General features: G+C 48.1%; 1 protein-coding gene across 1 annotated transcript in view; it reads right to left on the reverse strand.

Annotated features, from left to right (window-relative positions):
* Nucleotides 1-25659, reverse strand: part of CORO2A (coronin 2A) — a 26227-nt gene extending 568 nt beyond the window's left edge. Inside the window, exons 1-10 of the mRNA XM_065879280.1 lie at nt 25459-25659; nt 9327-9443; nt 6827-6976; nt 5416-5595; nt 4563-4679; nt 3842-3946; nt 3039-3135; nt 2002-2114; nt 1586-1676; nt 421-695 (exon numbers count right to left, since the gene is read on the reverse strand). Of these exons, the coding sequence (XP_065735352.1) occupies nt 421-695; nt 1586-1676; nt 2002-2114; nt 3039-3135; nt 3842-3946; nt 4563-4679; nt 5416-5595; nt 6827-6976; nt 9327-9443; nt 25459-25659 (1446 nt within the window). The remainder of the gene's footprint in view (nt 1-420; nt 696-1585; nt 1677-2001; nt 2115-3038; nt 3136-3841; nt 3947-4562; nt 4680-5415; nt 5596-6826; nt 6977-9326; nt 9444-25458) is intronic.
* Between the last annotated feature and the right edge of the window lie 1599 nt (nt 25660-27258).

Consider the following 27258-nt stretch of genomic DNA (forward strand, 5'->3'; position numbering starts at 1 on the left):
GAGACCCCAACCCCTGTGTTCTTAGCTGCTACACGCGCCCAGGGCTGTTGAGAAAATACAGTCAGATGATATATTGAAGTGCCTACCTACCCAGGGCCTGGCACACAGTAGGCACTTAACAAATGTTGACTCTGAGCACACAGAAAATCCTAGAGCATCAGAAGTGGAAAGGACTTTACTACCTACCAAGTCAAACCCTCGGCATTTTACAGATGGTTCCCTACCACCTGTAAGTAAACCCACCATCTTGACACGCAGATGGTGCTCATGACGTGTTTGTGAGTGAATCAGCAAAGTGAGTTAAGGGGCTAGGCCAGGCCACACAGCTGGTTATTTTCCTCGCCCCTCACTGTCTGCCGCCCCCCAGCTGCTCACAGCTGCTCCCCTCCCTTGGCAGGCCTACCCCACCCTCGTTCGCACCTCGTTCTCTGTCTTTGGTGGGGGACATTCGAAGATGTCAAAGCCATTCGTGAACCAAGTTTTCTTCTCCTCCAGTCGGTGTTCTGCCACCCACCGTGGCGCCCTCTCCTCCAGCAGGGAGAGGGGCCTCCTTCCATCTTCTGCAGCCAGCTTTTCTGACTGGTTGAAGAGACGAGGCGAGGTGTGGGGCCTGGGCTTGGAGAGGGGTCTCTCTGGGGGCAGAGGCTGGGGGCTCAGCAGCTTGGAGCCAGGCCTAAGGGACATCAGGACTGGCCCTGGGAGGGAAGCAAAGGGCTGGGTGAGGACTGAGTGCCCCTGAGCAGGTGGGCATGGGGGGCACTGACACACACAGACACACACAAGCCACACGGAGACACAGAGATACACATGACACGTGTGGGCGATATGGCTACATGCAGACAGGCACAAACCCACAGACCAGGGCAAGCAGAGTGCAAATACACACTCGTGTGAGTATCTAAGCGAGGCTTGGTTTGTAGGGACTGCCCCAGAATACCGCGGGCCCCTCGCGCCTGCGCTGTGCTCTGCCGTCTACCAGTTCATGAATTCTCCCAACACCCCAAGAAGCAGGGGAGGCAGGCAACACGGCTACAATGAGGAAACCGAGCCCAGGGAGGAGCGAGACTGTCTAAGGGTTACACATAAAAGGGAGGGGGCGGCAGGCAGCTCCGGGGGCTGCAGCAGGGGTGGGAACACACACTGCCTCCCCCTGTGCAGGCCCTTATGTTGACAGGCCAGGGAGGGAGAGTCAGGGCAGGCAGAGTGGGCAGAAGGGCCTGGGCGGGGGCTGCTGCCTAGAGGGTTTCTGGGGTCAAAGAGTAATTGCAGAGGTGGCGGGAGGATGGGCATGGGGCATCTAGCTGAGACTCTCCAGTCACTCTGCACAGCCCAGAATTTAAAGACGTTTTCCCTGGAGCAAAATCCCTTGATGCGGAGGGAGTTTCCTGAGCCACTTGGGACAAGCCCCTCCCTTCCTGGACCCATATGCGACCATCCTAACCACTGGGAACCGACTGTCAAGGACCAGTCCTCTGGGGTTACGGGAGGACACAAATACCAGCCAAACCCCTCTCAGCTACTTGGGGCCACTGGACGCTCCGTTGTCCCCCACATTCAGCCGAGGCCTTTTCTCTGCCTTCCTCACCTTTATTCATCCCACTGAGCCACTCCTGGGCCGTTAGAGAGGGCTGGGCACCTGCCGTGGGCGGGTAGATGTCCTCTTGGTAGGATTCCGACTGCAGGAGAAGTCAGGACAGTGAGAGTGGGAATGGTGGGGGAGGGCCCTTAGAGATCCAGGGGTGCAGACTCCCCCCAACCCCTGTGAGTTGAGGAAACTGAAGCCCAGAGAGCAAAGGGATGTGCCCAACGTCACAGAGCAACTCAAGAGCAGAGGTGGGAGGGACAGCGTGCTGACCACGAGAAAGGCTTCCCCTTGAGGAGGGGCCATCAGCCTCCCTGTTGTTCCCCCAGGGGCGTGGGCTCCAGGCTCCAGGTCCTGGGGTCCTTCTTCTCCGGGAGGGGTTCCCTACCTCCCTCGGAGACAGCTCACACCACCCTTACCCGCCGGGGTACAATCATGGATATGGGCTCAATGAGGCTTTTGGTTGTAATCAGCTTGTAGAAGCGGAAGATCTCACAGGAGGACACGTCGAGACCTCTCTTTGGCATAACACCTGTGGGGAGATGACCAAGGAGGGCCAAGAGATTCCTCAGGGTGGGCTGGGGCCCCAGGGACCCAGGGTGAGTGGCAAAGCCAGGCTGAACACCTGGAAGTGAACAGAGACCAGCCTCTTTCCACTATCCTTCCCTTAACAAACAGTCCTACATTGGACCAGGTCCCGAGCTGGGGAAATGGGGTTGAAATCCTCAGACTTTCTCCCCTACCTTCAAGGATTTTAGCTAAACTTTTACAGAAAGTGCGCTCTGCTCAAGGCCCTCCATCACCCTCCCCATAGCTCCCAACCCAGATGCTCTTACTAGAGCAATGCCAGCTTTCCTTTGATTATTAGTGTTAGCATACTATCTTTCTCCATCTTCACTTTTTTTTTTTTGGTCGTGCAGTGTGGCCTGCGGGATCTTAGTTTCCCGACCAGGGATTGAACCCGTGCCCCATGCAGTGGAAGCACGGAGTCTTAACCACTGGACCGCCAGGGAAGTACCTCCATCTTTACTTTTAATCTAGCTGTGTCTTTATATATAAGTGGGTTTCCTGTAGAGGGCATATAGTTGCATCCTGTTTTGTTTTGTTTTGTCTTGAATCCCTAAACACACTTAAAAAGTAGGACCTCTCTTAGGTCAGTGTTCCCCAACTCCTTGCTACTGCTGTAACTGCTTAACTTTCAGCTAGAACACCTTCATCCTCTCCCCATGCTGTGCTCTGCTTCCCTTTTGGCTCTTCAAGTCTTGCCTCCTCCGGTAAGCCCTCCCGGACTTCTTCCTGTGTGCTCCCAGAGAACCTCCCGCATACCTCAACTAGAGCTCCCATGACTCAGAGCGTTGACCCACTGTCTCCCTCCCCTGTGAGGGGCCCTCTAGGGCGAGGCCTGACTCATCCCTGTCTCCCCAGGCCCCAAGTGGCCTCAGTGTCCCACACTCACCGATCCCCTTCTGTGGATTATAGGAGCGGTACTCGGTCAGGTAGTTCAGGTGAGGTTTGTCGGTGCTGACCTCATAGTAGCGGATGTTCCCATCTCCCTGTGGAGGGGAGGGCACCGCTCAGAGCCGGGCCCCATCAGCCCCCCACCTGGTCCCCACTGCCACACAGCAGAAACCTGGAGAGGACTGTGAGTGAAGAGCTGGCAGAGCCGCCTCTCACAAGGGCAGAGCAGAGGACTGTCACCAAGGCAGCAGGGTACCAAGGCACCTCATTTTAACACTTAGTCCCCACAACCATGACCCGAAGCCCACATAGATGCCTCCAAGGCAGAGGCTCTGGGAGCACAGGCCTGAACCCCACTCCCATCTGAGAGCCGCACACCAAGGTCAGAAGTGGGGTTCCTAGACCATCCAGTGGGTCTTAACCCTGGGGCATTTCTGGTTGTCACTGTCATAATGACTGGGTGGGGAGGTGGGTGCTGCTCCTGGCATTGGTGGGTAGGGGCCAGGGATGCCAAGTACAAGATAGTCTTACCCAATGAAGACCTGCTCTGCCTCAAATTTGAAGGTGCCCCTGACAGGAAACACCGACTGGTCCCTCCTTATCTGGACCCAAAACTTGGGAGGGACTAGCTCAGGGTGTCTGGCAAAGCCCTGGTCCCAGGTGTTCTTGTGGAGCCAGGAAGGTGGGAGAGGGGCAAGGCTCACCACAGGGGGAGAGTATCTAGCCACTCCTGCCTGTCCCTGCCCCTGCCCCGTACCCCAAGGGCACCAGGCCGCCATGTCCCTCCCGTATCAGACTGACCTTCCCCACCACGTAGAGCATGTTGGTGTCCGAGTCATAGAACGGAAACAGCACGCCTGAGGAGCCATCGAGGTCCTCCTCTGCGAGAGGCACAGAGAGGTCATCCTGCAAGGGAAGGGAGACCAGGAGGGCCTATGGGTCACTCATGGAGTGCCCCTTGGTGGTGCTAAGAATTCCTGTCACAGGGCTGTGTGTGTGTGTGCGTGTGTGTGTGTGTGTGTGTGTGTGTGTGTGTGAGAGGAGAGAGAGACCACCTCCTTTTCCCTTGCTAGCATTTTACCTTTAACGAATCATTTCTCATACCCATGATGTCATTCCAGCCCCCCTCCTCCTGTTTTATATCTACTATAATGCAAGGAGATTCAGACAGAGAGGAAGCGATCTGTCGAACTCCGGCCAAGTGCTCCTTGAAATCAATACTACTTGGCCTGGTCTTCATCCCCATCCCCACCCCCACCCACCTTGAACAGGCAGCTCCTCTTGCCCACACACCTCCCTATTTCACTCTAAGGGCTTGCTCCAGCTGTTCCCTCCGCCTAGAAGGCCCTTTCCTTCTCCTGCCCTCCCCCCCACCTCCAAGTCCTGATCCCAAACTCAGCCACCTCCCCTCCCCCACGCCGAGGCTTCTCCTGGGTCCTGACCCCTCCCCTTCCTTGAACAACAAGATGCACAAGGTGTGGCGCTGGTGAGGGGCGCTGGTGGGGCTGCTTGGGAGACTCACCTGGTCCCACAGGGCCATCTGCCGGTTGTTCCATCGGGATGTGCCCGTGGACAGCAGCTTCTTCAGGTTCCCCAGAAATAGCACTTTGTTGGCCCGGTGCCCCTTATAGCTGGCTTCCTGGAGGGACATGTGTGGTCAGGGACACCCTGTCTTTGCTTATGCTGCTGCTCCGCCTGGAATGCCTTCTTTTCTCATCCCAGCTCTGCCTGGAGAATCCTTCCAGAGGCACCACCTCCAGGAAGCCTTCCTGGGTCTCTCCCATCCACATAAAGTCTCTCCCACTATTTTTGTTGAGAGTTCTTTCTCTGAGCTAGGACAGAGGTAAACTTCGGCCCAGCTCCATGTTTTTGCTAAAAGATTATTATTGAGCATCCACTATATGCAAGGCATAGGGCTGGGTGGCCACTGTCACCTGGGATATCTCATTTAACCCTCCCAGAGGAAGGATTAATGGCCCATTGTTGCAGATGAGAAAATAGATGCTCAGAGATCAGAAAGTGCTTGTCTAAGGTCACACAGTGGATAACAGTGGTGCCCTGAGGTTTCTTGACCCCATGTCATGCCTCCTGACAGAGGTGAGGCACAATGACAAGCTTTGGAGTTAGACCAGGTTCCAGTCCCAGCTTTCAATGTGAGCAAGTCCCTTAGCCTCTCTTCAGCCTCAGTTTTCTCATCTGAAAAATAGGTATGACATATTCTACACCCCCCGCAACAGATGGGGATAAACATGCATGAAGGCTTGGCCAGAACATTGACATCATTACTGCCCTGTTCTCAGACCTCCCCCACCCTGCCATGCCCACTCCACTCCTTGCTCCTCTGACCCCAAGCCAGACCCCAGCCCAGCACTGACCTGGAGGACGGCCCCTGCTCGGGGGTCGAGAACCCGAATCTTGCGGTCTTTACAGGCAGTGGCCAGCAGGCTGCCATTGGTGTTGAAGGACATGGAGAGGATCACGTCTTGGTGACAGTTAATTGTCTTCACGGGGCTCATGATTACAGCCTCCTTTGTATCCAGGTTCCAGACCATCACCTGCATGGCAGAGAGCCAGCTCTGAGCACAGCGCATCCCCCCCGAGCCCCGCCCCGGCCTCCACAGTCACGCGCCAGCCAGGCTGCAGTGAAACACGGTATCCCCGGGAGGGAAGCCACAGATGGCAGTTTGGCCAAGAGGCCTCGGGTGGGAGGATGGGTCTGCTGGCTGAAGCTGCCACGTGGCAGGAGGGGGAAGTGGGGAGTCAGGCTATCCGGCAGTGAAAAGAAAACACCATCTGCTTGGAGCAATGAAACATCCATGCTGGGAGGACCCCAGGGGACCAGATAGTCCAGGGGGTTTCAAACAGTCATTAGCAACAGTTTCTACCACACAGATAACAAGGGCTGCCATGTTTAGCTACACAGGCTGTGCACTGCACAGCTCCAGGGCAACCCATTCCCATAGTCTATAATGCGAATAGCGCCCCCTGGAGTTGTGTACAGATAAACTGTACAACCATAAGCAGTAGCACACCCTACATAAATAGATAATAGAGCACTTCTGATCAGAACGGGGTAAAGGACCTCTCAACCACTCCCATCCCACATCAACCCCATTTGTGTGCAGACTGAGAAACTGAGGCCCAGAGAAGACAAGGGACTTTCCCAGGTCATACTGCAAGTCAGGGACGGAGTGGGAATAGAATCTAGGTCTCCTCTACTGTGAATTTTCCCAATCCACAGGGCCCACAGCTTGCTCAAGCTTTGAAATCAATGGAGCAGGGGGAGGCATCTCTGGGCAGGGTCCAGCCCATCCCCTCCAGAAAGACTAATGGATTGAATAGTGTCTCCACCACCCCCCCCCCGCCCCCACCAAACTCATATCTACCTGGAACCTCAGAATGGGACCTTATTTGGAAACAGGGACTTTGCAGGTGTAATGCGTTACAGTGAGGTCATACTGGATTTGGGTGGGCTCTACATGCAACGACTGGTGTCCTTGTACGAAGAGGAGGGGATGTATAGATACACAAGAGAAGAGGGCAGAAGACAGAGGCGGACTGGAGTGATGCAGCTACAAACCAAGGAATGCTTGGAGCCACGAGAACCTAGAAGAGGCACAGAGGGACTTTTCCCTAGAGACTTCGGAGAAAGCATGGCTCTCTCCTAACACCTTGATTTTGGATTTCTGGCCTCCGGAACTATGTGAGAATACATTTCTGTTGTCTTAACCCACCAAGTTTGGTCATATGTCAGGGTAGCCCTAGGAAACGAATACACAGACCCACCTTGTAGTCATAGCCGGAGCTGAAGAGGATACTGGCGGCTGTGGGGTGCCACTCCACCAGGCCCACTCTGCGGGCGTGGCCCACCAGCTCCTTCTTGCAGGCTGTGAGGTTCTTCGCCAGCAGCTGCTTGGGGATGTCCCAGATTTTAATCTGTCAGGGAAGACACGGTCCAAGGGAAGGGTTAGCTGGGGTCACCTTGGCCGTCCACGACCCTGAGCCGCAGAACTGGCAGTGCTCAGCAGACAGTGTAGGGGAGCTCTCTCTGTGTCTACCTCTCACTCAATGGAGAGGCAGCTGGGGCCCCTCAGAGAGACAGGCGCTTTGCCAAGGTCCTCCAGCCCAAGCCGGGGCTGGAGATGAGCCTAGGCTTCTGGTAATCTTTGCCATTCTTAGCGACCTGAGGCAGTGGGTGAGTGGATGGGCCACAGGCCTGATTCCCAGGCTGAATGTCAGAGCAAACCTGCCTCTCAACCTAGAATAGCCCTCCAAGTACAGTGCTCTACCCCCTCCTGGTCCCAAAGGCTCAGGGTAGAGCTTCAAATGCCAGGAGAAAGGGTTTATGCTATCTCCTCAGGGAGCTAGGGAGCCAGCAGAGTCTCTGGAGCAGGACAGGGCAGGGATAACCCCCAACCACTTCCGTTATAGGGGCCCCCTTGGGTGGCCTGGAAGAGGAAGACTGTGACCCCTTGGATGGGGTCACAGGCCTGTATTCCACGGTGAGGGCCTGGGAGGAGGGGCTGGGGCTTCCTTCCAGAGCAGTGTTGTTGAGGAGGGAAGGGGCTTACATGGTAGAAAGTCATCTCCCCATCACAGAGGCATACAAACGGAGGAACAGAGGATGCTACAGAGGGTGACAGAGCCCAGGCTGGTGTTGACTTAACGTCCCTTATTGTCCTGCAGGGTTCTCAGGCCCCTATGTGGTTGTACGTCCTCTTTCTCTTAGGATCTACGGGCTTTCAGGTAGACTTCACTTTTAATTCAGCATTTATTTCCTGGTCATGCTGGATTTAAAGCCGGAAAGCCAACCTCACAATAATGCCAGGCTCCAGATAGATGGAGTCTGGTCAGGGCTGTTACCAAACAGAACTGGACCTGGCTGGAGGACAGACTCTGGGCAGGCCTGTTTGGTAGAAACAGACACCATCCCTCAGAGCTAGAGGGTCATCCCTGCCACTCCCAATAGTTGTGTCCACTCCTCCTGCCCCCGGGGCAACTGGGAAGGGACTGGTGATGAAGCTAGCTAGGAATTCAATAAAGACCTTGAAGGGAGCCTTCAAAGCAGGCCTGAAAGGGCAGGTATTCCAGGAGTGAACTTGATACTTGATATCCTGTCAGAAGCCCTACACTCATTTGAGACAAGGTCAGTTCTCACAGGGGCCAGCTGTCCCTTTGGTGAAGCCACGTCGGCAGACACTGTCCTTTATGTTCCTCAGTAACCCTCATATGGAAAATGACACAAGTCCTCTTAGAATTTTCTACCTGCTTCTCTCTATGAATGGGTCTGTTTCCTTTCATCAGACAGTGAGGCTATTTCCTTTTTTTGCCTTGGCTGCCAGGCAGCTCCAAGCTAAGCCTGGAATTCAAGAGCTGCAACCCTCCATAGTTAAATTCCTCCATCTGTGGCTGCTGCTCTTTAGGGAAGTGGAACAGCTCAGTGGAAAAAGATTGGGCTCTGGGATCAGGTCTTAGTTGGAACCCTGGCTCTGCCTCCACAAACTGTGTGACCTTGGGCAAACTGCCACATTTCTCAGATCCTCAGCTTCTGCATCAGAAAAACATCCTACCTTGTGGGGTTGCTGGCAAGACTGAGTGAAATGATATGTGTAATGAGAGTCAGGACCACAATGGGCTCACAATAAAGGGTAACTATGACTTTCATCCTTATTTCAATCATGTGATCATATCTGTGTCTTTTGTTTTAAGCCATACCTGCTGGGTTTTAGAAGTAGGCAGAGAATACGTTATAAATAACACCAAACATTGTGAAGTCAGGGACTGTGATCCTGGTACAGAACAGGGGCTCAAAAAGTTGGTGGGACTGAAGCTTTTGGGATGGTTTTGGTGTTCACATTCATTTAAGGCTCCCACTCTTATCCTTTTAAATCTTCCTTCCCCACTGTCTATGAGATTATATGGCACAATATTTTCAGGCCACAGTAAAAATGCCCTTCACAGCATTTTACAGTTCCCCCAAAAGATGGGCTTTCGCACCGGGAAATGAATCTCACTGGATTTTCATTAGACGGTTGGGAGCTATTATGCTCATTTTATAGATGGGGGAACTGAGGTCCATAGAGAGGAGGGGTGGTACCCCGAGTCCCACGGAGCCCAGAGCTTCTCCTCCTCAATCTAACTTACCCCCTCCGCACACAGTGACCTCACCTCGTGAAGGATGAAGGAATCAGGAACGTCAGAGCTGAGTCTAGACACCATGCCGTCTCCCTCTGCCCCAGTCCCACTCCTCTCGGGAAAGGGAAACACCTCACGCACTGACACTCACCGTGGCATCTTCAGAACAGGAGGCGATCTCAAAATCATTGAAAGGGTTCCATTTGACGTCTAAGACGTTCCCTCTGTGCCCGCAGACCTTTGGGTAGTGGGGGTCCAACTTTCCCGTCTGTAAAACAGTACCCAGGAAGGTTGGGGAGGGAGGGGGCTAATTCCACTTTAGCACCTGGAGGGTCCCTCAGGCAGCAATCACTGAGTAGACAAGAAAACGTACGGGGCAGAACTGGGAGTGAATCTAGGACTTACCACTAACCCCTGTGTGATCCTGGGGGAGTCACGGCACTTCTCTGAGCCTCAGTATCCTCCTCAGTAAAATAGAGGCGATGATAGGTATTTCAGAGCGTTCATGTGAGGATCATAGGAGACGAGGTGTGGGAAGGGTCTAGCACAGTGCCTAGCACATGGCAGGTGTTCAGTAAAAGGATGTTTCCCTTCATATACTGCTGGTGGGAATGCAAAAATGGTGCAGCCACTGTGGAAGACAGTCTGGCAGCTCCTCAAAAGGTTACACAGAGTTAGTACATGACCCCGTAATTCTACTCCTAGGTATAGCCTCAAGAGAAGTAAAAACGTAAGTCTACAAAGAGACTTGTACACCAATGTTCACAGCAGCATTATTCATAATAGCCAAAAGGTGGAAACAATCCACATGTCCATCAATGGATAAATGGATATCTGAAATGTAGTATATTCGCACGATGAAATCTTATTCAGCCAAAAAAGGGAATGAAGTACTGACACATGCTTTGACGTGGGTGAACCTTGAAAACATCATGCTAAGTGGAAGAAGCCAGACATAAAAACCCACATACTGCGTGATTCCACTAGATGATGTACCGGATGTAGTTTCACTGCTTGAGCAAATGAACACATCCCCTGGTACCTGGAATTCAGAACCCTGAATAATGATATGAAAAAAATCCAGAATAGGGGGAATTCCCTGGCGGTCCAGTGGTTAGGACTCAGTGTTTTCACTGTCGAGAGCCTGGGTTCAATCCCTGGCTAGGCAACTAAGATCCCACATGCCATGCAGTGGGGGGACAGGGGTGGGCGGTGGGATCCAGAATAGGTAAATCCATAAAGACTGAAAGCAGATTAGTGGCTGCCTAGGGCTGGGGGGAGGGGGCAATGGGGAGTGACTGCTAATGGATGTGGGGTTTCTGGGGGTGATAAAATCATTTTCAAATTAGTGGTGATGGTTACACAACCATGTGAACACCTAAAACTCATTGAATTGTACACTTAAGTGGTGAATTGTATGGCATCTGAGTTATACTTCAATTAAAAAGAAAGAGCATTTTCTTCCCTTCCCCTCTTTCCTGCTGAGAATTCCTGTCCAGGTGATAGGAGGACACACAGTTTTCACAGCTCAGGCTACACAGCCCTGAAGCTGCGATTTCCTGGGCCATGGGACAACTACACCAGTTCAGCCACAGAAACCAGCAGCTGGCAGGGACCAACACATGCATTTTACACACCACACTGCATGGCCCTGGCAGGACAGGGACCAGGACCAGGCCCTCTGCCTGCCAACGCAGGCACCACCACATCCACTAGCCAGCCTCAGGTTCTACAGCCCACCCACCGTAAGGCTCCACTTTTATATCTAAGTGAGGGAGAAAGTGGAGAAGAAAACTGGCCAACACCCACCCATCCACCACATCTTTACGAGGAACATGGGGACGGGCCCTATGCGAGGTGCTGGGTGAAGACGTAGTACTTGACTTCACAGAACTAACTGTCTCATATTTAACAATTAATTTTGAAGAACAGAGTGAGCTCAGGGAATACCCACGGTCTCTCCTTCCCTCACCTCCCCAACTCTGCAGAGACCACTGCACTCTTGTGGGACGTCCTGAGACCGTGCCCAAGGGAGACGGAGCAAAGACTGGTGATGGTCCCTGGCCTTGCTTACTAGGGCAGCAAAGCAGGGAGCTGCTGTGAGAACAGACACAGGACGCCCCTGTTCACCCCTGGTAAACTAGGGGACAGACAACCGAGACTCTGATTCACGGCGGTTTTATGCATGCATCTCAGTAGCTCTGCAAACAGGCTGTGGTCCCGGGCTCCTCTTCAGAAGTACTCTGCCCAATTCCGATCTCGCCCCTCGGGAAAGGGTCTCAGAAACCTCACCCTAGACTGGATCCCTTCCTGGAGGGGGAACGCTATAAAGCACATTATTTGACAAACTGGAATGTGAATGGTAGATTAAAGTATTGTTGCAACGTTAAACTGAGTGAATTTGACAATGTCCTGTGGTTACGTAAGAGAATATTCCTATTTTTAGGAAACACACAAGTATTTAGGGATAAAGAGCAAAGATGTATGTAACTTACCCTCAAAGGGTTCAGAAAAAAGAATACTTTCACATACACATTCAGAGAGAGAGAGAGAGAGAGAAAATAAAGGAAAGACTTTGGACTTGTGTCATTTGATAATGATGTGTGAGGAGGTGAGCAAAAGTTCCATTTCTTTCAGATGGGTCTGGCTCCTCCATGGATAGAGAAAATGAGCCCCTGAGCAGGGAAGAGAGCCTCTGTACATTGTCTGCCTCAGACCTGGAGGTGCCTGAGAGCCACATCTGGCTCTGATGGGCGCTCCTCCCAGGCCTCTAAGAGCACAGGCCCCAGCCCCACACAGCTTCTCTTCCTCCTCAGCAAGCAAGGGATGGCTGCTCCTCCCCAGAGGCTGGCAGGGTCTGTGTCTGAAAGGGTTTGTGTGGAGGACTGACATTAACAGACATTAGCCAGTCTGATGGGCTATTGACCGGGCTGCTAAAAGCCCTGTCAGGGCAGGGACATTTATAATTAGGAGGCCACTGCTGCCTTTCAGCCCATTAGGCCAGCAGTCAGCCAGGGACAGGCCTCTGATTTACGGGGGTGCAGGCTCTAAGTCAGAGGAGATACACCCACCCTCCTTGTAGACCCCAGGCAGCTGCTCAGCCTGGAGAGACGCCACCTCCGAGTCTCTGAGGGGCCGCCCTGGGGCAGACGGAGTGGATGGGACTGTAGGACCCATAAGGCAGAGCCAGGTGGGTGGGGGACCTCAGTTGCCAGGATGGGAGAGGCTGTAGGGCTATTGTTGTGACCTCTAGGGCTCACAGGGAGCTGGCTGTCCCCAGAACAGCATCAGAGTCATGGCCTCGGGAGACCCTCCCCACAGCCCAGGTGGACATGGGAGGCAGAAGTAGGCTGCACAGTGTAGAAAAGGTTAGGCAGGCAGGCTGATCTGGCTTCCTGGGTTTGAATCCCTGCTACAGCACTTACTGCTGTGTGATCTGGGGCAAGTGACCTCAGCTCTCTGTGCCTCAGTTTCTTCATCTACAAAATGGCAACAGTAGTAGAATCTCATAGGGTGGGTATGAGGATTAAATGAGTTCATACACATAAAGTGCTTAAGATTCTGCCTCGGGAATCCCTGGCGGTCCAGTGGTTAGGACTCAGCGCTTTCACCGCTGGGGCCTGGGTTCGATCCTTGGTCGGGGAACTAAGATCCACAAGCCGCGCAGCACGGCCAAATGAAAAAAAGAAAAAAAAAGAAAAAGACTCTGCCTGGTACATGGTAAGCTCTCAGGAAATTCACCAGTTTAAGTTCATCAGAACTCATACATTTATTAATTGTGATAATAATTAATCACAATTACCCAGTTTTATTGTTGCTCAGTATGTTTCAGAGGGGCCCAGGGGTGTATTTAGTGTGAGGCCAAGCTTCCATGGGAGGCTCCTATCACTTCCTACACAACTGATGGGCAATGGCTCCAGGGGGGCCCTCAGTGAATAAATTGATGTCTTGATGGTATTCCCACTGACGGACTCAAGCACATTATCACATCTATAAGGAAAAGGTTTGCAAGTATTTTCTTCAGGAATCATAATTTAGGGAGTCATTTATGTGCCAGGCCCTGTGTTAGGGGCTCTGCTAATATTATTTGATTTACCTCCAACCACCCCAGGAAGTAGTGCAAAAATCCCCATTGATAATGCAGAAGCTGGGGATCGGAAGGGTTGACAATCAGAGCCACTCCATCCACGGCAGAACCATGAGAACTGGGAAAGCTTCCTCTCATTCTTGGTCTGCCTCTTGCTATCTTCACACCATAGTTATCATCAGCATCATGGAGGCCTTTCACTGAGGACCTACTATGTGCCGGGTCCTATGCCGCGTGCAAGTGGTGGCAAAAGATGAATTACTCATGGTCCATGCCCTGCAGGAGCCTCCAATCTGTGGAGGTGACAGGATGTAGTGTACTCAGGGCTCACAGAGAGAGACAGGCAGAAGAAAGGCCCAGGGGGGGTTAATCAAAGAAGGCTTCCTGGAGGAGGAGGCCTTTCAATTGGGCCTTAAAGAAAGGGAGACTTTGACCAGGCTATGGTGAAGGGGAGGCATTTCAAGTCAGAAAGGCTGGGCCTTAGGTAGGTTTTAAGCAGAGAGGATGCTAAAGCAGACAGCAGGGAAGGTAGATTGATGGGTAGGACAGTAGAGGAGGTCAGAGAAGAGGGGAGAGGCTGTGGGTATGGAGACAGTCACCCTGCACAGAGAGAGATGCTCATGGAGAGATGGACAAGTGGACAGATGAGTCATGTCCTAACTAGAGGGGGTGAGACTTAGCCAGAGGGCTCCCCAGAAGAGACAGTTGAGCAGGGGAAAGATGACAGGAGTGTTCCCTAATCCTGCGAACACACGTGCTGCTAAAATGCAAATCATGTTTCCCGGAAGCTTTAGGGCAGAGCGTCATTCATCAGCCCTCCCCTCACATACACAGATGAGCATGGGGAATGTTCACCATAGAACCCCACACCCAGGGCTGGAAGTGGTGAACTGCAGAGGCTATCTGGTAACCCTGCTTGGTTACCTCCAGAGATGGGAAGCTCACTTCCTTCATAGCTGGTTTATTCCACTTTTAGACCTTGCTGAACTGTGAGAAAGCACTTCTTACTCGGAGCCTGGTGTAGCGTCCCTGTGGGCCTCCCTGCTCCCCTCACTCTCCAGTTCTGTTTCTAGCTCTGTCTTTCGGGACCCCATAGATACCCCCACTCCCATCCCACTCCCCCAGCCCCAGGCCAGCTCCTTGATATTTGAAGGCAGAGGACCCATTCCTTGAACATGTTCTTTTCCAGGCGTAATAGACCCCTAGAACTGGAAGAGACTTTCCCCCCAAATAAAAAAGTAAAATTGACTAGCCTATATCCTGCATTTCTAGAAGGGGAACCTGAGTGTGGAGGGGACAGGTGTATGCTGTGGAAGGCTCTAAGGTTCAAAACGTCAGCTGGGATGGGGATGAAGGATTTTGATGAGCAAGTCAGGACTTTGTGTGCAGGCAATGGGGGGTCCTGGGAGGTGTTTAGGCAAGGGAGTGACATGGTCTGACATAGGCTTTAAGAAGGGTCCAGCTGGCCTCTAAGAGCACAGCAGTGAAGTGCTCCCCTACCCCCTGCTCCCAGGCACCTGTTCACCATGTGTCAGGCCCATGCCCGACTCTGGCCTGGTCCACTCCCAGTGATGCTGCAGGGCGCACCCCCAGGGCTCTGCCTACTCTTGCTGGCATTCCTCCCGACCTCCACACCTCACAGCAAAGTCCACCTCCCACTCTGATGCAGTGGGTCTGCTGTAGGCCGGGCGCCAGGGTCCAGAGCCCAACCTGGCATGTCCCCAGGCTCAGGGCGGGCCTGTCCCCAGACCTTCCCACCGTGCCTTTGTTCCCAGAGCACAGCCCTTGGTTGCCTAGGCTGCAAGAGCCACCCTGCAAGGGGCTCACCCTGGGCCTCAGCGTGCTAGAGGAAAGGACTGCGGAGTCACTCCCCTCGGGACACCTGACAGCACCTGGGACAGCCTGGCCCTTCTGAGAATAACTTCTGGGACATGGTGGTGAGGCCAGGCACCTTCCAATCCTTCTTTCCAATAAAGAATTAGCTAGCTTGTCTCTTCCTTCGTTCCTTTACTAACACTCTCTGTGCCCGGATGGGACTTAAGCCCTGGTAACTGACAAGGAGCCAATGTAAACCAGAGGTAAACCTCTGGAGTGCAGGTCAGCTGAATGAGAGTGGGGCCCAAGACCATGCCCAGGTCTGGGTCCTCACCCTTCCTGCTCAGGGTCCTTCAGGCAGTCAGCTCCCTGAGCCTCAGCATTCTCATCTGTACGATGGGGCAATACTTTCTAGAAAATGAGCTCATAAAGGCACAGCATAAGCCCTGTCCCCGCTGACTACATGAAAAATGGCCCACAGGCCTATCTGCCCAGGTAAGCACTGCACGATGGGACCAGCATGTGTGTCCTTTCCCTCTCTCAGCCTCTCCCCCCTGTTCCGTCACACTGGATGTGGTTACTTAAGAAAATGCCAACCAAATGCAATGCGTGGACCTTTCTTGATCCTGATTCAAACAAACCAGGTGCAAAGAGGCACTTATGAGGCAATCAAAGGCATTTTTACATAACAGGCAATCGGTTGGCACAGGAGATATTGTTGATGCTGTGATCCTAGCATTGTGGATATGTCAGAAAACGTTACTATTTTTTAGAATTGAAAACTGAACTTTGTGGGGGGTAAAATGACAAACCGTCCAGGATTTGCTTTAAAAAAAAACTTCAGAGGGGACTTCCCTGACGGTCCAGTGGTTAAGACTTTGCCTTTCAATGCAGGGGGTGCAGGTCTGATCTCTGGTCGGGGAGCTGAGATCCCACATGCCTCGCGGCCAAAAAAACCAAAACATAAAACAGAAACACTATTGTAACAAATTCAATAAGGACTTAAAAAATGGTCCACATCGAAAAAAAAAATCTTAAAAGACAAACAAACAAACAAAACTTCAGGGGAAAAAAGGGGATGGCTGAAGCAAGAGTGGCAAAGTCTTCAAGATTCTAGAATCTGAGTATGAAGAGTTCATTATATGTTTTTTAACTACCTTGGGTTTGAAAGTTTTTCCTAATGATAAAAAAGAACTAGAATAGAGCCTAGCTGCTGAAAATGTAGTTTGTAAACCAGCAGCATTGGCATCACCTGGGAATAGAGATGCCAGATTTAGCAAATAAAAATAGAGGATACCTAGTAAAATTTGAATTTCAGATAAACAGCAAAGAACTTTTTAGAAGTATGTTCTGTGTAATATTTTGCTTATGCTATAAAAATATTTGTGAAAATATCTTGGCAGTTTCTTATAAAACTGAACATGTAACTACTTTATGATCCAGGGATTGCACTCCTAGGCATTTATCCCAGAAAAATGAACTTACTTATGTTCACACAGAAACCTGTACACACAAATGAAACTTCAGTTCCACAATAGACCATTCCTGTATATTGAAGTATGTTTTCTAATTAATATTTTTATATTGCTATGTTTATTCTACTTCTTGAATTGATTCCTTTTAGGTATAAATTCTCTTCCTTCTCCCCTCTGATGTTTTGTTAGTGATGTTCATGATACAATAAATTCCAATAATATTTTTAAAAGAAATAAAAAGAAACCTGTACACAAATGTTTATAGCAGCTTCATTCCTAACAGCTCCAAACTGGAAACCGTCCAGATGGCCTTCAACAGCGAATGGTTCGACAAACTGTGTGCAACCACACCACAGAATACTACTCAGCAATAAAAAAGAATGAGCAGTTGATACACACAACAACCTCGATCAATCTCCAGAGAACTGTACTGAGTAAAAGAAGTCAAGTGCAAAAGGCTACATACTGTATGGTTCTATTTGTATGACATTCTTAAAATGGCGAAAGTATAGAAATGGAGAACAGATTTGTTCAATTGATGAAAATTTATAAGCGCCAACTGTGTGTGCCCAAAAGGTGATATATGGGTAAGCTAAGTACTGGGTCTTCCCCCCTTACCCCCCATTGCAAGTACATTAGGAGGTGCTACCAGAAAAACACAAATGACTCTAATTCAAAGTACTCAGGGCATGATATCCTAAGAAAGGAATGTGTTGTAGAATATGTCATAAAAAGGAGAATGCTGTGGACATTTGGGGGAGGGATAAAAAGTGGCTATTCATGAACATGGTACATATCTCCATTTACTTAGGGCATCTTCAATATTAGTCTTTCAATGATCCTCTGTAATTTTCTTCTAGTAAGTCTTTTTTTAAAAAATTAATTTATTTTATTTATTTATTTTTGGCTGCGTTGGGTCTATGTTCCTGCACGCGGGCTTTCTCTAGTTAGGGCGAGTGGGGGCTACTCTTCATTGCAGTGCGTGGGCTTTTCACTGTGGTGGCTTCTCTTGGTGCAGAGCACAGGCTCTAGGCACGCGGGCTTCAGTAGTTGTGGCATGCAGGCTCAGCAGTTGTGGCTCACGGGCTCTAGAGCACAGGCTCAGTAGTCGTGGCACACGGGCTTAGTTGCTCCACAGCATGTGGGATCTTCCCGGACCAGGGCTCGAACTTGTGTCCCCTGCATTGGCAGGCGGATTCTTAACCACTGTGCCACCAGGGAAGCCCTTTCCTAGTAAGTCTTGCTCATTTATTCCTAGGTATTCACACTTCTCTTATTCTACTGAAAATATTTACATTTTCTAAGCACTCTTGGTATGTAAAAATGCAATTCATTTTTGCATTCTGATTTTTTAATCCAGCCACTTTCCAAACAGTCATTTTCCTTTTTTTTTTTTTGCATACAGTTTATTTTGACAATCAAGATATGGCACAGTTCCCTCACCCCCCAAAATACCTCCTGCTGCCCCTCTGTAGCCAACCCTTCCTCAACTCCAGCCACTGGCAACTAGTGGTCTGTTTTCCATCCCCATAGTTTTGCCTTTTCCAGAATGTCACATAAATAGATGCATACATATTTGTCCTTTTAAGTCTAGCTTCTTTTACTTAGCATGATGCATTTGAGATTCATCCTTGTTGTTGTACGTGTCACTAGTTGTTCATTTTTTTTGGAATTTTTAAATTTAATTTTATTTTTTTTTATACATCAGGTTCTTATTAGTTATCTATTTTATACATATTAGTGTATATATGTTAATCCTAATCTCCCAATTCATCCCACCACCACCTCGCCTGCCACTTTCCCCCCTTGGTGTCCACACGTTTGTTCTCTACATCTGTGTCCCTATTTCTGCCCTGCAAACTGGTTCATCTGTACCATTTTTCTAGGTTCCACATATATGCGTTAATATATATTTTTCTCTTTCTGACTTACTTCACTCTGTATGACAGTCTCTAGATCCATCCACGTCTCAACAAATGACTCAATTTCGTTCCTTTTTTTTTTTTTTTTTTTTTTTTTTTTGCGGTACGCAGACTTCTCACTGTTGTGGCCTCTCCCGTTGCGGAGCACAGGCTCCGGACGTGCAGGCTCAGCGGCCATGGCTCACGGGGCCAGCCGCTCCGCGGCATGTGGGATCTTCCCGGACCGGGGCACGAACCCGTGTCCCCTGCATCGGCAGGCGGACTCTCAACCACTGCGCCACCAGGGAAGCCCAATTTCATTCCTTTTTATGGCTGAGTAATATTCCATTGTATATATGCACCACAACTTCTTTATCCATTTGCCTGTTGATGGGCATTTAGGTTGCTTCCATGACCTGGCTATTGTAAATAGTGCTGCAATGAACATTGGGGTACATGTGTCTTTTTGAATTATGGTTTTCTCTGGGTATATGCTCAGTAGTGGGATTGCTGGGTCATATGGTAATTCTACTTTTAGTTTTTTAAGGAACCTCCATACTATTCTCCATAGTGGCTGTATCAACTTACATTCCCATCAACAGTGCAAGAGGGTTCCCTTTTCTCCACACCCTCCTCCAGCATTTATTGTTTGTAGATTTTCTGATGATGCCCATTCTGACTGGTGTGAGGTGATAGTTTTGATTGTTTGATAGTTTTCATTGTAGTTTTGATTTGCATTTCTCTAATAATTAGTGATGTTGAGCAGCTTTTCATGTGCTTCTTGATCATCTGTTTGTCTTCTTTGGAGAAATGTCTATTTAGGTCTTCTGCCCATTTTTGGATTGGGTTGTTTGTTTTTTTAATATTGAGCTGCATGAGCTGTTTATATATTTTGGAGATTAATCCTTTGTCTGTTGATTCATTTGCTAATATTTTCTCCCATTCTGAGGGTTGTCTTTTTGTCTTGTTTGTAGTTTCCTTTGCTTTGCAAAAGGCTTTAAGTTTCATTAGGTCCCATTTGTTTATTTTTGGTTTTATTTCCATTACACTAGAAGGTGGATCAAAAAAGATCTTGCTGTGATTTATGTCAAGGAGTGTTCTTCCTATGTTTTCCTCTAAGAGTTTTTTTTTTTTTTTTTTTTTTGCGGTACACGGGTCTCTCACCGCTGTGGCCTCTCTCATTGCGGAGCACAGGCTCCAGACGCGCAGGCCCAGTGGCCATGGCTCACGGGCCCAGCCGCTCCGCGGCACGTGGGATCCTCCCAGATTGGGGCACGAACCCGCGTCCCCTGCATCGGTAGGCGGACTCCCAACCACTGCGCCACCAGGGAAGCCCCTCTAAGAGTTTTATAGTGTCTGGTCTCACATTTAGGTCTCTAATCCATTTTTTTTTTCTTTTTGCGGTATGCGGGCCTCTTACTGTTGCGGCCTCTCCCATTGCGGAGCACAGGCTCCGGACGCACAGGCTCAGCGGCCATGGCTCATGGGCCCAGCCGCTCCATGGCATGTGGGATCTTCCCGGACCAGGGCACGAACCCGTGTCCCCTGCAACGGCAGGCAGACTCTCAACCTCTGTGCCACCAGGGAAGCCCTCTAATCCATTTTGAGTTTATTTTTGTGTATGGTGTTAGGGAGTGTTCTAATTTCATTCTTTTACATGTAACTGTCCAGTTTTCCCAGCACCACGTATTGAAGAGACTGTCTTTTCTCCATTGTATATCCTTGCCTCCTTTGTCAAAGATAAGTTGACCATAGGTGCGTGGGTTTATCTCTGGGCTTTCTATCCTGTTCCATTGATCTATATTTCTGTTTTTGTGCCAGTACCATATTGTCTTGATTACTGTAGCTTTGTAGTATAGTCTGAAGTCAGGGAGTCTGATTCCTCCAGCTCCATTTTTTTCCCTCAAGACTGCTTTGGCTATTTGGGGTCTTTTGTGTCTCCATACAAATTTTAAGATTTTTTGTTCTAGCTCTGTAAAAAAAATGCCACTGGTAATTTGATAGGGATTGCATTGAATCTGTAGATTGCTTTGGGTAGTATAGTCATTTTCACAATATTGATTCTTCCAATCCAAGAACATGGTATATCTCTCTATCTGTTGGTATCATCTTTAATTTCTTTCATCAGTGTCTTATCGTTTTCTGAGGACAGGTCTTTTACCTCCTTAGGTAGGTTTATTCCTAGGCATTTTATTCTTTTTGTTGTAGTGGTGAATGGGATTGTTTCCTTTATTTCTCTTTCTGATCTTTCGTTGTTAGTTTATACGAATGCAAGAGATTTCTGTGCATTAACTTTGTATCCTGCAACTTTATACCAAATTCATTGATTAGCTCTAATAGTTTTCTGGTGGCATCTTTATAATTCTCTATGTATAGTATCATGTTATCTGCAGACAGTGAGTTTTACTTCTTCTTTTCCAATTTGTATTCATTTCATTCTTTTTCTTCTCTGATGGCTGTGGCTAGGGCTTCCAAAACTATGTTGAATAATAGTGGCGAGAGTGGACATCCTTGTCTTGTTCCTCATCTTAGAGGAAATGCTTTCAGTTTTTCACCATTGAGAATGATGTGTGCTGTGGGTTTATCATACATGGCCTTTATTATGTTGAGGTAGGTTGCTTCTATGACCATGCTTCTATAAAAACTTTCTGGAGAGTTTTTATCATAAATGGGTGTTGCATTTTGTCAAAAGCTTTTTCTGCATCTATTGAGATGATCATATGGTTTTTATTCTTCAATTTGTTAATATGGTGTATCACACTGACTGATTTGCATATATTGAAGAATCCTTGCATTCCTGGGGTAAATCCCACTTGATCATGATGTATGATCCTTTTAATGTGTTGTTGGATTCTGTTTGCTAGTATTTTGTTGAGAATTTTTGCATCTATATTCATCAGTGATATTGGTCTATAATTTTCTTTTTTTGTAGTATCTTTGTCTGGTTTTGGTATCAGGGTGATGGTGGCCTCATAGAATGAGTCTGGGAGTGCCAAACACTCATTTTTCTAATTATTTGACTCTACTTTCTTTTGGTTTTCTATGTAGACAATCACATCAGTAAACAATGCGGTTTTACCTCTTCCTTTTCAATCCTTATACCTTTAAGTTATTTTTCTAATCTTACTGTGCAGGCCAGCACCTTCTTGCCAAGTTTTGTTTTTTGTTTTTTTTTGGCCACGCCCTGGGATCTTAGCTCCCTGATCAGGGATTGGACCCAGGCCATGGCAATGAAGTGCAGAGTCCTAACCATTGGACCATGAGGGAATTCCCTAAAGGGATGTTTCTCACATTCCTTCTTTATGATGATGTTTGCACCATATTAATAAAGATAACAAATATCACCAATATCACCAATAATGGGACAAACTGATATCATGTGTTACATGATGTAATAATGAACTGAGGATACATCACTTGTTTAATACTCTTGCCAAAAATGTATAACATGAATCTAATCACAAGGAAACAATGGGACAAATCCAATTTTAGAAATGTCCTACAGTACGGACACCAAGAGGGGAAAGCAGGGGGTGGGGTGGGCTGTGGCGGTGGTGGTGGTGGTGGTGGGATGAACTGGGAGATTGGGATTGACATATATATACCAATATGTATAAAACAGATAACTAATAAGAACCTGCTGTATAAAAATAAATAAATAAAAAAATTTAAAAATCGAAAAACAAAAGACAAAAAACAAAACAATCAAAAAAGAAATGTCCTACAAAACAGTGGGCCTTCACTGCTTTAAAATGTCAATATAATGAAATAAAGTAGACTAAGAGATATGACAACTCAACATAATTCATGATCCTGAGTTAGATTCTATATACACACATATGGAGAGAAAGATATAAAAAAAGATAAAAAGTAAATTTGGCAGAATGTTAACTATTGGTGAATCTAAGTCAAGGATAATCATTTATTCAAGTATTTTTGCAACTTTTCTGCAGGGTTGAGATTCTTTCAAAACAAAAAGTTCAAACAATTCTGTTTCCTATATGTTAGTGAAATTCCCTTTTCCTAGTTTGCAAAGAATTTTTATCATGAATGGGTACTGCACTCTATCAAATGCAAATAATCTACATTTATAGGTTAACTAATATTAAACCACCCTTAGTTTCTGGAATAAATCCAACTTGCTCAGAAGGTATCTTTTTTTAATTCAATGCTAGATTTGATTAACTAACAATTTTGCATTCATCTTCTTGAGTGATATTTTTCTTTCTTGTTCTGTTCCTGTCTGGTCTTGGAATCAAGGTTACACTGGCCTCAGAACAAAAGGGGAGCAGTCCCTCTTTTCCTATTTTCTGAAAATGTTTGTAAAAGATTGGAATAATCAGTTCCTTGAAAGTTACATAGAAATTGCCTGTAAAACCACATGGACCTAGTGTCACCCTTACGTGTGTGTTTGTGTAAAATATAATATTAAAAAGTGCATAAAATGTAAATGTTCAGCTTAATGAATTGCTGGAAAATAAATATAAACATATAACTGCCATGAACTATTACTAGCACAAAGGAGACTCCCTGCTATGGAATACTTTCCAATCATAACTCCCTCCCTCCCCCAGTGGGTAACTATTATCCTGGCTATCCTCCCCTGCTTGCTTTTCTTTAAGATTTTTGTACCTACTTATGCATCCCTTAAAGTATAGTTTAATTTAGTCTGTTTTTAACTTTAGGTAGTGACGTTGTAATTTATTTGGTTTCTTCCCTTGACACTGTCTTTATCCATGTGGTGGTATGTGTTTATATTTTGATCCTTTTCATAATTGTGTATATTCCACACTATGGATATACCGTAATTTATATATTCAATTCTTGGACATTTGGGTTTTTGCAGTTTATTGATAACACGAACAATGCTCCCATGCATATTCTTGTGTTTGTGTTCTGGTGACATGAGCACACAGTTCTGCATGGTAAACACCTAGGAGTGGAATCTCCAAGTCTGTGCATTTTCCTCTTTAACAGAAACTGTCACACTTTGTTCCAACACACGTGTGCCGGTTTACCCTGCCCCCAGAAGTGCCTGAGAGTTCAGAGGGCTCCGTGGCCTCTTCATCACTCACTATTATTAGATTTCATATTTTTGCCAATCTGGTGGGTCGCAGTGGTATCTCATTGTGGTTTATTAACGAGGTTGAGCACGTTTTCAAATGTTTAGTAACCGTTTGGATTTTCTCTGCTATGAGATACCTGTTCATTTTTTTTTTTCCCCTAGCCCATTTTATATACTCAGGAAATGAGCTCTTTGTCATGATTACTGTGCCAATATATTTTGTCACTCTATGGCTGCCTTTTCCTTCTTCTGTTTTCTTTAAGAGAGATTTTTAACATGCAATTTTAAAAATAGTTAAAGGACCATTCAGGCTTTCTATTTCTACTTGAATCGGTCCTGACAAGTTATATTTTTTTGTAGGAATTTGTCCATATTGCCAACGTTTTCAAATATATTGTCATAAAACTGCTCAGATTAGTGTCTTATATTTTGAAGCTCTACTGATATTGCACTTTGTTTGTTTGTTCTTGGTGCTTTTTGCCCCTTCTCTCTTTTATTCTTGACCATCTCTCCAGAGGTTTGTCTATCAGTCTTTTCTAGGAACCAACTTTTGGATCTTTTTTTTTTTTTTTTTTTTTTTTTTTGTGCGGTACGCAGGCCTCTCACTGTTGCGGCCTCTCCCGTCGCGGAGCACAGGCTCCGGACGCGCAGGCTCAGCGGCCATGGCTCACGGGCCCAGCAGCTCCGCGGCATGTGGGATCCTCCCGGACCGGGGCACGAACCCGTGTCCCCTGCATCGGCAGGTGGACTCTCAACCACTGCGCCACCAGGGAAGCCCTTGGCTCTTCTGATCCTCTTTAATCGATCTTTGATGCTCTTTTCACTGATTTCTGATCTTTAATACCCCCTTCCTCAAACTTTCTTTGGGTTTACTCTGTTGTCCTTTTTCTAACTTCTCAGGTTGAATGTTTAGTTGTTAATTTTACGCCTAATATAAGCATTAGTGCTATAAATTTCCCTTGAAGCACCACTTTCCCGGCATCCCCTAAGTTTTGTGATGTATTTCATTCTCATTCATTTCCAAGTATTTTTCAATTTCTAAATGAATGGGCATTTAAAATTTATCTTTTGTTATTGACTTCTAACTCAATTGCATTGGGATCAGAAAACCTGATCTATGAGATTCCAATTTACATTTGTGATCTTAACTTCTAAAAGGGGTTGTAAGTCTGTTGTTCGTTCTTTCAGCGGATGCTTACTCACGGCGGCTTTTACAGGCTTGGTGTTCTCCGTCTATGAATTTCCCTGATCTTAATCTGTGGGAATCCTGTTCACATTGGAAATGCTTTCCTCTGGAGAAAACTTCTATCTGCTTCTGCTGCAAACCAGAGGCACTACCAAGCCCGGATCCCTCGAGCCCCTTCAGAGATTCTACCTCAAGGCAGAAACTCAGGATTCTGAAAAGATCTGCTATGAAGTTAGTCTATATGAAACCACCATTCTGGGGGTCAAAAACTGTTAAATAAATCAGCAATTGCATATGGCCCAACTTACACCGTCAACCTTTGCCGCAGGACAAGCCTGTTCTTCCTGTTCACTTGCTGCTTACCTCTCCTACTTAAATTTCGGCTCAAGGTTTTTTTCCTTTCTTGGAGAGAGGCGGAGGCTTTGGAGATTTCCCCAATGTCTTGTGAGCCCGGCAATGCATTAAGAATTAAATGTTATTCATGAATGAATTACTTTGCAGTGGGGTGGAGGGGAGGTCCTAGGAGTCCTAAACAACTGCTAGAAGCTGAAATCCCAGGAGAGGTATACTTTTTCAATGAGAAAACCAAGACTCAAAGGGGTGAAATGACTTATTCATGGTCACATGGCTGGTAACAGGCAGGGCTAGGATTGAACTCACATATGGAACCCAAACTGAGGCTCTTTCTACTTTCCCTCTGTCCTGTGCTGCCTCCAGAGAGCTATTTGGGCCTGAGCTTAGCAGGCACCCTTACCTGGTGCAAGGGGATGACGAGGAAGGCCCCCCCACCAGCACACTCAGTCACGACTGCAATGAAGTGGGGGTTCACAGCACAGAAATGATTGTCGTGGACGCTGCGGGTGATGGGCACGGAGTCATAGCAGTTCTCCTTGCTGGCTGGTTTGCCAAAGACATGGCGGAACTTGGAGCTCCGGTACTGGGGGTGCCATGACATCTGCAGGAGACAAATGGGACAGAAGGGCTGTGAGGCTCGCAACCTGACAGCAGGACACACGGAGTCTCACCTGCAGAGGACATAAGAGGGCAGGACCAGGACAGCGGTCCGTTCTGTGAGGACAGTGACGTGCTATGAAGGGCACCCAGGTGAACAGGCTATAATTGTGGCTACTTCCAGGGATCTGGTGAGATGGCGTACAACTACTGCTGACCTGTTTGCTTTTCATCCCTTCGTGTGCGAAAACAAACAGGCAGAAAAACCGTAGAGAGAACTCACCCCGTTCCCTCCCCTATCCAGCACCTCACCAGACAGGCCAGCCTCCCCACCCAGCTAAGTGGGAAATAGTGTCCTCCGGAGCCAGCCTGCCCAGGCTGCAATTCCAGCTCTGTGCTTGCCAGCTGGGTGGGCAAATGGCTTAACTTCTGAAGTCTCAGTTTCCTCACCTGTAAAATGAGGATAAAGAAAGTATCTGTCTCATAGACTTGTCATGAGGATGAAATGAGATGATACACTAAGATCCCTTGCTCAACAGTAATAATTACTACCACTATTATCATCCAGCCATCTTGACCTTCCCTCTCTCCTCATCCGGCCTTGTATTTGTTCACTCAATATTTACTGAGTACCACCTGTGCCAGGCACTGGGGGTTTGGAGAGAGCAAGCCTGAGCCCAGCCTTACAGGAGTGAAGAGTCCTATGAGTGAGGACATTAGTGGAGTCTGGGCCACTGGGACCCAGTGTACTATAGGTAATAATGGACGTTTCTACATGGCAGTCAGGGAGGGCTTCCCAGAGGAAGTGACATGTGAACTGCGATTTGAAGGATGCGAAGGAGTTGGCCATGTAGGCTGGACAAGAGTGAGCTGGGGGAGAAGGTGTCCCAGGCAGATGGAACAGCCTGAGCAAGGGCCCTGAGATAGAAGCGAACGTGGAATGTTTGGGAAACTACATATGGTTTGGTAAGATTAGTAAGGAGATGCTAAAAAGAAAAATATATATTCACACACACACACACACACACACACACACATACATGTAAACTGGATGATGTGAATGAAGAGAACACGAGCTGGAGGGGTGAGCAGGGCTGGATCATGAATGGCTTGTAAGAGGGTCTAGGGCTCATTAGTGGCCAAATATATACCATGTGGCCTCCTCTTGGCCCTGCTGCTGCTCCGTTCAAAGGCCCTCCCCTCAGTCTCATTGACCCACTGGGCCTTCCCATCTACGCTCCTCATGCAGCCAGAGGGATTGTTCTGGAGACCAAGCCTGGCTGTATTCCTCCCTCCCCGGCCCCCACCTTAGGTCACCCTTTGATGCTCCCCATTCACTGCTGTCCTACAGGATCAAGGCCAAACTCAGCTTGGGTCCCACCCTATATCCCAAGATTTCGCTTTTTCTTGCTCATCTTCTAAACGGCTCCTTCCAGACAAAGCACACCACGCAGCGTCCCTGGTACCTGCTCCTGCATTTCCAGTCCTCTGGGCCTTCACCCTTGCCTTTCCCTCTGCTTGGCTTGCTCTTCCCAGCCCACTGTTGTCTGTACCCATCACTATGAGTCCAAACCCTTCCTTCCCCCAGCTCCCAGGTGCCCTC

The sequence above is a fragment of the Phocoena phocoena genome, chromosome 6 (assembly GCF_963924675.1).
Source record: "Phocoena phocoena chromosome 6, mPhoPho1.1, whole genome shotgun sequence".
NCBI classification, from domain to species: Eukaryota; Metazoa; Chordata; class Mammalia; order Artiodactyla; family Phocoenidae; genus Phocoena; species Phocoena phocoena.